At 41.7% G+C, this 11102-nt stretch overlaps 2 protein-coding genes across 3 annotated transcripts; one reads left to right on the forward strand and one right to left on the reverse strand.

Annotated features, from left to right (window-relative positions):
• Positions 1-686: 686 nt before the first annotated feature.
• zfp91 (ZFP91 zinc finger protein, atypical E3 ubiquitin ligase) lies at positions 687-8105 on the forward strand. Of its 2 annotated transcripts, none has more exons than XM_023265747.3 (12): positions 687-1451; positions 1772-1809; positions 1999-2115; positions 2472-2511; positions 2984-3094; positions 3178-3270; positions 3405-3590; positions 3843-3893; positions 4088-4166; positions 5701-5815; positions 5930-6029; positions 6130-8105. In XM_023265747.3, exons 1-12 carry the CDS (start codon positions 1045-1047, stop codon positions 7133-7135), a joined length of 2343 nt encoding a protein of 780 aa, XP_023121515.1. In that variant the 5' UTR covers positions 687-1044; the 3' UTR covers positions 7136-8105. The 2 variants fall into 2 exon arrangements, with proteins under 2 accessions (XP_023121515.1, XP_023121516.1); XM_023265748.3 differs by having other exon boundaries at positions 3181-3270.
• On the reverse strand, positions 7581-9512 carry si:ch211-113e8.11 (uncharacterized). The gene is made up of 2 exons (XM_023265749.3): positions 9192-9512; positions 7581-9073 (listed from the first exon to the last, which is right to left on the reverse strand). The coding sequence occupies exons 1-2, from the start codon at positions 9272-9274 to the stop codon at positions 8380-8382; spliced, it is 777 nt and encodes a 258-aa protein (XP_023121517.1). The 5' UTR covers positions 9275-9512; the 3' UTR covers positions 7581-8379.
• Between the last annotated feature and the right edge of the window lie 1590 nt (positions 9513-11102).

An 11102-nucleotide genomic window follows, 5' to 3' on the forward strand; every position in this document is an offset into this window, starting at 1 on the left:
CCCTGAACTAAAATGACTTTGAAACCCCTGCTCTAAATGATGGCAGGTGGAAGTTCGACTGTAAGCATGTGTGTTCTAATGTTGCCATCTGGTGGTAAACGCACTTCATCATGGTAGCCTGCAGCATAGCTACTGTTCAGACCAGTCCGTGCAGGTTTTCTCAGGCAGCCATGTTAGCTCCACAGTCATCAGGGCAGATTATAAACCACATCCAGTGTCAGATGAAGGTATTTAAAATGGAAAGATTAGATAGATTGTAAAAAATACTATATGGAAAAAATATAGTATTGAAAATGGACTGTAATTAATAATGTCATGTGGATTTTTTTAAAAAATAACATGTTCATACAATTTTCTACTATTGGATTAAAATTGTAATTTAAAAAAAAATCATGTTACAAAAAAGAAATCCCTCTAGTTATATTTCTTCTTACTGTTTTGTATGTAAAATCAATAAAATTACACTTAAAAAGACCTAAAAACAAGATTGTAATGTGTTGGTTTGATTTAAACTACGTTTCCCATGATGCCCCCGCAGCCGTGTGTGTGCGCGCGCCGCCGCAGCCTTCGTAGATCTCCAAACAACTCAGGGCTGCGGCCTCCACAGACTCCACATGCAAAGAGCACGGAGGGAAATCCGGATGATTGTAGCAGCTGTTGAAACGCGCTGCCGCTCCTGAATGTAGCCTCCGTTTATATTTGGCTTAAAGGAGACGCAACAAAGCGCACAAAATGGTGTCGCTCCAGGCCCGGGCGAATAAGTAGGTTTACTATAGCTTTAAGAACGAGAAAATAGTGTCTGCTTCTTTAAAATTATATCGGTTTATTGCTGAATAGATAATTAAGAAAAGTTTTCAATTTCCAGTCAATAAATATATGCATTTAATTTGCGACGAAGCCAACAGAAAATGCACGACTGTCGGATAAAGGCCGCCAGCAGTCAAAACGTCTTTAAAGCAGATGTGGACAATTTTTCACCAATTTCCAAGTAAACCTGCTTGACTTTAAGCGGCATTCGAGGTAGGCTTTAGTGTCCTCACGGTGATGGAACCAGCCGGCGACCGAGCCGGAGATGTAAATAAAGGAGAAGAGCCGACGGAGGACAAGGCCGCACAGCAGACCCCGGCCACCAGTGCGGCCAGTACACCGCGGAGGGCGCTCAGAGAACGGGGAGCGGGCCGCCCTAGGTCCGGCGGCTCTGCTTCAGCGACGGACGTTAACGGAACTACGTCGAGCCCGCAGACCTCCGGACGGGTTTTAAGAGACAGGTCAACGAGGGCAGTACCGGCCTGGCTGAAGGACACCAAGAGCGACGACGACGAAGACGAACCGAGCCCGGACACCGGTGCGACCAAGCGGAGGAAAGTTTCCAACTCCAGGCGGAAGAAAAATTCAGAATCTGCGGGTTCTGCTGAGGCTGGAAGGGGACTCACAGGAGACCAGGGCACGGAGTAAGTTTTTAATGGATCAGTAATTGCCGATAGACCTCCTGATTTGTTTATAATGAGCTCGTCTCGACTTTCAACGTGTGTCGATGGCTCAGCTCCTGTCAAAAGCACGCCTTCAGCGAGGCTCGTCCCCTTTCTGCTGCCTGCACAGGAAGGGTGGAGTAAAACTTACCTGGAAATTAGAAATGATCATATTTTCATCCAGTGCTACAACTTCTACAAGCATCATTCTATTACAGAAATGATCAGTGATTAGTATGTGGCTCTGCAGGTGGATGAAATCTAAGATCTCAGTGTTTTGTTTTTTTTTGTCATTTCTGCAGTTCAGAGGAGCCCAAGAAGCCTGCCACAGATGCACAAGGTAAGCAGTGGAATGATGCAAGAAACCCTCTTCTTCCTGAGTTTACGTTTAAGCCAAATCTCATTTCTAAATGTCTGCGATGCTGTATGCAATTCAAACAGATCTGGGTGCGTTTCCTTGTGTCATCCCAGCATCTTACTTCATGGCATACAGTATGTTTGATTACATGCTTCTCCTCCCTCTCTCCAGCTCTTCCCTCCAGACGCCCTCCAGCCCAGACTCCTGCCAAGCCCCCATCTGGCAGGGCCATCCGCGGCTCTGCCAAGCCTGTGTGTAAGACCGAACCTGGAATGGAGAATCCAGCTGGTGAGCAACCTGTTGAAACAGAGCTGCGACGGTTCAGCATGTGGGCCCATAGCTCAAAAATCAGACGCAGAAGCAAACAAACAATGTTGTCAAGGACTTTTTATTCTGTATGAAAACTGTCGCTGGCATCTGGTTCCATGTATCTAATTATGGTTTAGTTGTGGATAAGAAAACTCGGTGCAATTCCGTCCTGCTCTGTCATTGCTACGTCTAAATATTCACCTTCACAGAATGCAATACACTGCAGTAAAATGATTGTTTTATGTATTAATGCAAGCTTGTCTGAAGGTGCTAGTGGCTAGGAATGCTTTTGTCACATTTCTCAAACTCTTGATGTCTTTCTTTTTGCCAAACAGGAGTGGAAGGAGAGGTAAACAATAAAGAAAAGTATGAAATGTAAGTATATCTCATGCCCATTTAGTAAGCATGATATGATTATTGAAATTGTTAAATGTACTTGGTGTTTCCTTTGACAAAATGGCATTATACTTGTTATCTAGCCATGCAGATGATTTCAGTTTGTGATTTTGGTGGACGGATCCTTTTAAATGTGTGATTATATAGGATACTGTAAACAGCCTACCTTCTGCACTCTCATAGTTTATAGCCAGATTCATAAGCAGCAACTTAGAAATCAATTAGACATGTATTTACTTGGTCTAACTTGAGTTATTTCCTTCATTTCAAACATTAAAAAGAATCACACATGGATTAGCTTTAACAATAAAGAGGCTGTGTATCATAGATGATATTATAAGCATTTATTTTCTCCTTTGTGGTTCTTATTTATTGCACAACTGTGTGACTACGTGAGCACTCGGTGCTGTGTTCTGATGACTACTGGGTTTTACACGTTACGCTGTCGCAGTGAAAAGCAAGAGGAGAAAAGCGAGGATGCTGCTGAACGAGTCTTGTGTGAGGAAGACCCTCCATTTCATTATGACCCAAGTGACCTCAACTACCAGCCACAGAGCCAGAGGTACGCTTATCTGAAGCACATCACTTGACCCTGTGCAGAATGTGTAAAATGCAGCTCTATGTGATTAGTTATTCTGCTTTCAGCAGTGTAGAGGAGGAAGAAGGTCTCAGCAGTGATGAAGATGTTCCCTTTAGAGACGACTTAAATGACCAGAGCTACGACCCGAAGGCTGAAAGGTTTTTATTTTTTTTTGTCATTGTGGAAAGGGATTGGGCTGCACTTGTGTTTGCATTAGCTCAGTTTTTCTTTGTTTAGACATGAGTAGATATTTTTCTTTGTTTAGTAATTGATTATTTCTGTGTTTTATTAGAGATGTCCCTAAACCAAAGCGCAGAGCTCCTCCTAGACAGAAGGAGAAAAAAGAAAAAGAGAAAGCCCCTAAGAAAGAGAAGGAGGTTGCTGAGATAAAAGTAGAAGGTTCAGACAACTTGGAGAGCGTGCAGGAGGAAGTAAAGCTGGAAGAAGAAATAGTGGAGGATCCAGATGGACCCAGGAAGTAAGTACACTTCCAGACAGCGTGTTTGAAGTAGGAAATGTTTTCAATAGGAATCAGTCATTCATAGTCTGTCTGTTTGAAGTATCAACCAATTGTTCTTCCTGCGTCTATTACTGTAGCTTCAGTCTAAATTGAGTGTGTGGTTACAAAACAAACTTCTTTTCAAAATGGCTTTGTTTTCACTTTAGAATAGAACATGGCTTTGGCTCCCTGCACTGCACAGTTGTGTAACTTTCTTTGCTTTTGTGTTAGGAGAGGCCGGCGGAAAAAAGATGACAAAACCCCACGGCTGCCAAAGAGAAGGTGAAGTTGACGTCTGTGTTGGGGCATTATAATCTGAAATTAACAATATAATCTGACAGCTCATAATTTCAGCATTATACCTCGAAGTAAAGTATGTGATAGTTATTGACGGTTTGTTCATGTGGGACCTCATTGAACGTGTCTAAATCCATTGAATATTTGGCTTCACTGTTGTCATGTGCGTCACAACACAGGAAGAAGCCCCCGGTGCAGTATGTGCGCTGTGAAATGGAAGGTTGTGGCACCGTACTGGCTCATCCTCGCTATTTGCAGGTTTGTCTCAGCTACAAACCAAGCCTACTAAATGTTATATGCACCCGTCACTGTAAGCTATTCACTAAAAGTATAGTCTTCACTTAAATATTCTCATAGTAGTAATCTAGTAGGCCAACAAGAACAACTGTATTTTTAAAAAAATTGGTTTTAATATTATTGGTGTTTTAGTTCATTGCTTTCTTGTGTAATTATACTAATGTTGGCAACATATTAGGTTAGTTCAAAGCACAGCAATGTGTTATTAGAGATAAGATCTACTTTATTCATCCCAGAGGAAATTATTTTGCAAGAGTACAATAAACAATAAACAAAGGTTAGTGCAATATACGCAATTACACAGAGGTTAGTAGTACAATAGAAATAACAAAGAAACGAAGAGCAACTCTGGCAGGCAGCCGTTCACGACAGCGCCAGAAGTGCAGAGTGAAAAAATACTTCATAGTAAATTAATAGACTTTATTGGATGATTGCTGTTTTTCTATCGATAAGAGTGTTTATAATTATAAGATTAATTTATTTATTAACCTTTATTTAACCAGGAGAAATCCCATTGAGATTAACAACCTCTTTTGCAAGAGAGTCCTGTCCACGATAGGCAGCAGCAAATGCAAAACACAGCTACAATGTTACACTGAAAAACAAGTGCATGTTTTGGAGTTGGCCTCAAGAACTCTCAGTTTGGATGTATAAGCGCTTGATGAGATTAACTTGATTAATTTCCAAATTTTTCTGCAACATATTCCATGCAAAAGGTGCAGAGTAAACGGAAGCCTTTTTACCCAATTCAGTTCGAACATATGGAACAGAAAGCAACAAATGATCTTGTGAACGAAGAGGGTAAATATCAGTACTTTAAGCTAAGTAAGATGACAAAGGATTTAATCATGGGTGGGACAAGTAGGGCTGTTTGTGCAACAGAAGTCTGTTGGGTTAAAATACACAAAGTTTCTGACATTCTGGGGACATAATCAGAGCAGAGAGCTATGCTGGGAGCGAAAATGTGGAGTCACAAAGACCAGAAACAGTCGAACGGGAGCTAACATGCCCTGAAGTTGTAGTGAGCAAGTTGCCAGCAGTTAGTAGTGAAAAGAATGACTGAACTATGAAATAATGCAAATGTTTTAATTGAATGGAATGAAAAGAACTGCTTCCACCAAGTAAACAATCACTTCATCACTGTCTAATAGAGTTAAACCTGGAAATGATTTATTTGTTATACAGATTTTTACTATCCTATTAATTATGTAATCAATTAAACACTGTCACACTTTCCTAGAGTTCAGCAGTGCAAATTGTTTTCAGATTAAACATCAAACCAATGTTACAACATACAGACACTCCCATAATATATTTGCCATTTTACCAGACTGACATGTTGTCTTGATGGGGAGCTTGTAAAGTTTCTGTCTTCAACCATTTTTTTTTTCTGTAGAACAAAACCTCACTAACTTAAACCTATTGTTAACTGACAGTTTTCTTTCTTCTAGCCGTTTCATCCACTGTGACTGAAATTCTTTGTTTTTCAAACCAGCACCACATAAAGTACCAGCACTTACTCAAGAAGAAGTACGTTTGTCCTCATCCTTCTTGTGGAAGACTTTTCCGCCTACAGAAGCAGCTGCTGCGTCACGCAAAGCACCACACAGGTACACACATACAAAGAAGCATGCATTAGGTTTGATGTTTGACCATTGCTTGTAGTCATGTAGTCATGAAACTATATGGAGAAAAGCTATCATTCTGAGTGTTTTTCTTTCCAGACCAGAGGGACTACATCTGTGAGTTCTGTGCTCGTGCCTTCAAGAGCTCCCACAACCTGGCCGTGCACCGCATGATACACACTGGAGAGAAGCCCCTGCAGTTAGTACTTCTCTGTTCATGTTTTTGTAGTTTTTCCTGTTCATTTGCACTCAATAATTAATGATTTCTTTTTTCATTTTTCCCTGCTTGTCATTAATAGGTGTGAGATCTGTGGCTTCACGTGTCGCCAGAAGGCATCTCTCAACTGGCACATGAAGAAGCACGACGCTGATGCTACCTATCAGTTCTCCTGCTCCATTTGTGGCAAGAAGTTTGAGAAGAAGGACTGTGTGGTGGCACATAAGGCCAAGAGTCACCCGGAGGTGCTAATCGCTGAGGCGCTGGCAGCCAACGCCGGCGCCCTGATCACAACCCCTGCCTCCTTGCTGGAGCTGCCGGGAAACTCAATACAACCAGAAATGAGCAGCATGGACGCTGGCCAAGTTGGGCAGGATGGCCAGATGGACCAGCTGAGCCAGGATGGGCAGGCTGGGCAGCATGTGGCTCAGGTGTCCCAGATGGGTCATGTGACCCAACAAGTGAGTCACCAGGTGGTTTTACTGGGACAAGACCAGAGCCTCCACACCATGCAGGTACCAGTGACAATTGCCCTGTCCCCTATCGACCCCCCGTCGCCGGCAGACAACCAGCAGCAGACTCACCTGCAGCTCCAGATGCCCGTCCAGTTCGTGCAGACTGCTCAGCAGCCACAGCAGCCCCAAATCCAGCAACTTACCCTCCATTCCAGCTCCGTGGTGGCCCAGCATCAGCCCCAGCTTCAGCCTCTTCAGTCATACTCTTCTCAGCAGCAGAATCAGGGGCAGACGCAAATCCTACAGATGACCTTCCAGCCTGTCAGCCAGTCTCAAACACACATTCAGCAGATCCCCATTCTAGCGACCTCTCAGCAGCTTCAGAGCCTGCAGACAGCCGCCCCGAGTCCCCCTCTCCTGTCCACCTCCCAACCCCATACCCAGGATCCAGCCTCCACTAACGGGGACAGCTTTATGCTGGACAATCCGGTGCTCTCGTCTTCCTCTACACCTGCCAGCTCCCTCCAGCAGACAGAAGTTGTAGGGGAGGACAGTGTGGTCTGGGAGCAGACAGGACAGGGGGAAGTTCTAACAGATGGCACTGAGAGACATGTGCAGCAGGTCCTCATGTAAAACAATGAGGGTGCACAAAAAACAGAAGATAGAGGCAGTTAACGTCAGCAGTGACCTGATATACTGTAATGCCATGTTTGAGGTAAATGTAGGATCACCAATATATTATGTACTGTTCACTCATTGTCATATTTGGTAGCTTTTTAGAATATCTGTATCAGGGAAAGATATGTGTTTGTATGTGTATGTTGTTGCCTTTGTACATAACAGTCCTGTAACTAGCTGTTTATGAGTGTATATTGATGAGGTTGTGTTGCAAAGCAGTTGCTATTATACAATAATATAGCATACCTCTTAATTATACAGCACAGCAAATGCCTAAGGTGTGGCGTCAACAAAACTCTTTCTGTAATAAATCAGTTTTATTTATACACAGGCTAGAAAGCTGTAAACATCCTCATTATGTGTGGGATGAGTAAATCACTGGACAGCCATTCCTTTATGGTCCAGTTGTACTGTGAAATCTTTATTTGACAAGGTTAGAAGAATAAGCAAAATAATCTAAACTTACAAAGAACGTGGAGACATTTCAAATCTGACAAAGAACAGACCGCAAAAGCTGTTTCACAGGCCTGTAAACAGTCACAGAACATGCATATTTCAGAGTTTGGCTGTGTCATTAGACACAATGTCAATGGCATTTGTGCAGCTGTTTGTTAAACTTTGCTGTTAGTAGACTTTAACCGAATAATAATCTGTATAGTGTCACGCTCACATGAGTCCTGGGTCATTTTAAGCAGCCAAAAGATGACCTTGGAGAATGCAAATCACGTGTGAAACCACAAGTAACAGCAAGCACAGTCACTGATTTGTCAATAACCTTTCAAGTGTAATGTAATTTGATAAGCAAAGTTATGTAGAAACTTTCTAATGTGTCAGCACCTCTCTGATCTCTCACTTAGGATGTGTGCTAGAGCAACCACAAAAAAATGTTGATTTATAAGATGTAAATAAATATCTTAACATTTAACTGAAGTGTATTTATTGATTCTTTGAGAATTGTGGGGGGAAATCTTTAAGCATCACGTGTATCATCAACAGCTGTAGCTTAGTGGTTAGAGGGGTCATCCATTGGTGCTATGGTCAGAGTTCAATCCCTGCTTCCATTTCCACAGATGGGAGCTGAAGTGTAACTGTAGGTGAGCCATTGGTAGATTCTATAAACTTTACAACATCTACACAGATATGCTCAGAGAACACATTTCCTCCCAGAACAGCAGTGTAGCTCTTTATAAAAACATTTATCATGACATATTGATGTGTTCTCTGTCCCTCTGCATAGCATACTGCTTCATGGCTCTTTTAGGAGGAATCAAGGTGTTACTTAGTCCAACCCTTCGCTTCTTCACTTGCTGCCCTTCTGACTCTTCCTCCTTCATCTCCTTCTGGTTGTTCTGGGATCCTCCACCACAGGAGCTGCCCACAGCTTCGGCTGGTGTTTCCTCACTCTCAGGTAGATGACAGTCACTGGGAATCACTGGAGTCTGAAGGTCGCTGTCATGAGCAAACTTGCACTTGATCCCAAACCTGCACCTTCCGTCTTTTCTGTATGACACACACATCCGTTTCCCTCCTATCTGGGAGGGTTTGGCCTGCATTGTGAGCGGGACGTGTTTCTGCAAAGCGCTGAGTTTCTGGTCTGCCTGAGCCTTGAAAGGATTGGCGAACACACTGCTGTCAGAGCAGGCGTTCAGAGGAGGAGAGGGCAGTTTGTTAGAGGTGGAATAACTTTGGGGAGGAGAAGGCAGGGAGGGCTGGCGGGCTGGAGATGATGCTGATGCTTGGAGATGTGCTGCTGGTGATGAAGACGAGGGCTCTGGATCCTCGTCCTCTGGTTCAGATTCACCGACTGACTCGCTGGAAGCTGAATCAGACTCCAGCAAAAAGTTGCGGGTCTTTCTGACAGCTGCTGCCTCATCTCCCACCTGCTCAGTGGAGCTTTAAGGACAAAGTAAAGAGAATAACAGAGGAAAGATGAGTAAATATCGAAAATAAGCTAGCTTAGTATTAATTATTACCATTTATCAACACGTGTTTAATGGTAGTGTCTGTTCACCCTGCTGCAGAGGTGCTTCCATCCTCCACATCTCCATCGCTGTCAGAATCAGAGGACACTCCGTATCCAACCAGAGAATTCATACCTTCAACATCTACTGGAGCTAAGCTAGTTAGCTTAGTAGCTCGGTGTCACGATTGAAGCCCGACAAGGTTGTTCCTGGATAATTCTCCCTAATACGCCAAACTGGTTGATTTATGAAAATAATTCAGCGGATAAATGGTTAGATATGCCCATTTCCTCTCCAAACCAAACACTCGGAGTGATTGTAACGTTAGCTGCTGTCATTAGCGGCTTAGCGTTCACACTCACGGTTACGCTACAGCGGCACCTGCAGGACAGGAGTGGTACTGCACCCTGGAATCAATACTACCACTGAACTCCTTGTCATTTTGTGTATACATAGAACAAAAATATAAAGGCAGAAAATGTTTTATTTTATGGCTTAGAAAAAATATGAAAATCTCATCTCAACTGTAGTATTTAGAAAAGATTTAAATTTAGCCAACTGTGCACTAAAAGTTTGACAAATTTTCAATCTCTGAGTTAATGAACACCCCAGCCATGTGTGCTATTAAAGGACAACAATGAGATAGTGTGACCTGACACTCCTTTGACCAGTGACTATTAAAGGCCACCTTAAAATGCAGATTCATTCAAATGAAATGATGCCACAGATGACAAGAGAAATGGCCTGCTGCATGCTGCATGTCAGTTAGGCCTGTAGTCAGCCACTTGAATGTCCACAACGCCACCATTTCTCATCTAATAAAACATTTCAGTCAGCATGGTATGTCAGACAAACCTCACACATGATGCTCTAGATGGACATGTCTGACAACGTGCTGCTATCACACCAAAATGTCCAACAACTTTGCCCACCCCTTTAGCACTGACAACCTCATTGTGTTCAGATGTGTCTGCAGAATTAAATAAAATGTAACATGCTTTATTGTTTACAGTATATAAGCACACACGCTCGCTCATTAGAGGCTATTAAGATCAATATGGAAACAATTCTAAGTTAGCATACATTAATATACTTTGAAACAATTTCTTGCTTCTTGTCTTAAATTACAAAAAATAAGTTACTATTTTTTATTTTGTTTTATTTTATTATATTCACATTGCACATTACATATTCTGAAATATCAGTGTTTGACTTTATTATACAAACAACCTTCTATGTTTACAGATTTAGCTTTTACGTGACTTAAACCTGTAAAACTTTATATATGACATTTATTTAGATATTTATTCAACTTTTTTGGTAGAATTTTAAAACATATTATGGTAGTTTGAATTGCAATCCATTTTTGATTTTGTATGTGGTATGACAGGCTTTTATGGCACATTACGATAGTTAAATAGAGATTTTTTTTTTAAGGAAGCAATTGCTTTTGTTCAGTAGTTTGTTTTTCTGATTCTGATTTCACATTCTGCAGCAGTGTTTTCAAGAGTTGTACCATGAAAAGGTTTTTGTCTTCTAAACAGTTTTTTGTTTTAAACCCCTTTGCCAAAAATATTTACACAATACCTTATTAAAAATGTTTGTGTTTTCATCACATTGTTTGAAACTATGAAATGAGTCACTATGCAGACAAAGTTAATGCCATTTGTTACATTACGCGCTTTTTCTCCGATTACAAGTAAAGACAAAAATGGGCCAAATAGGTAGGTCTTAATATACAATTATTTTTTGCATTTACTCCTAGTTCGATTACAGAGATTTTACAGAGATCTATCTTAACATTAGGACTCTATGAATGATGAGAATATATTAGACATTAAAACCACCATAGCAGTCCTTTGATACTTGCAGTTTGTTTACTAGTAAAACAAGGCACCAATTTAATAGAAAGACCCTGTGAATGTCATATTACTTTATCCCTGGATCACTACTACTGATAG

Source organism: Amphiprion ocellaris, chromosome 4 (genome assembly GCF_022539595.1).
Source record: "Amphiprion ocellaris isolate individual 3 ecotype Okinawa chromosome 4, ASM2253959v1, whole genome shotgun sequence".
In the NCBI taxonomy this organism is placed as follows: Eukaryota; Metazoa; Chordata; class Actinopteri; family Pomacentridae; genus Amphiprion; species Amphiprion ocellaris.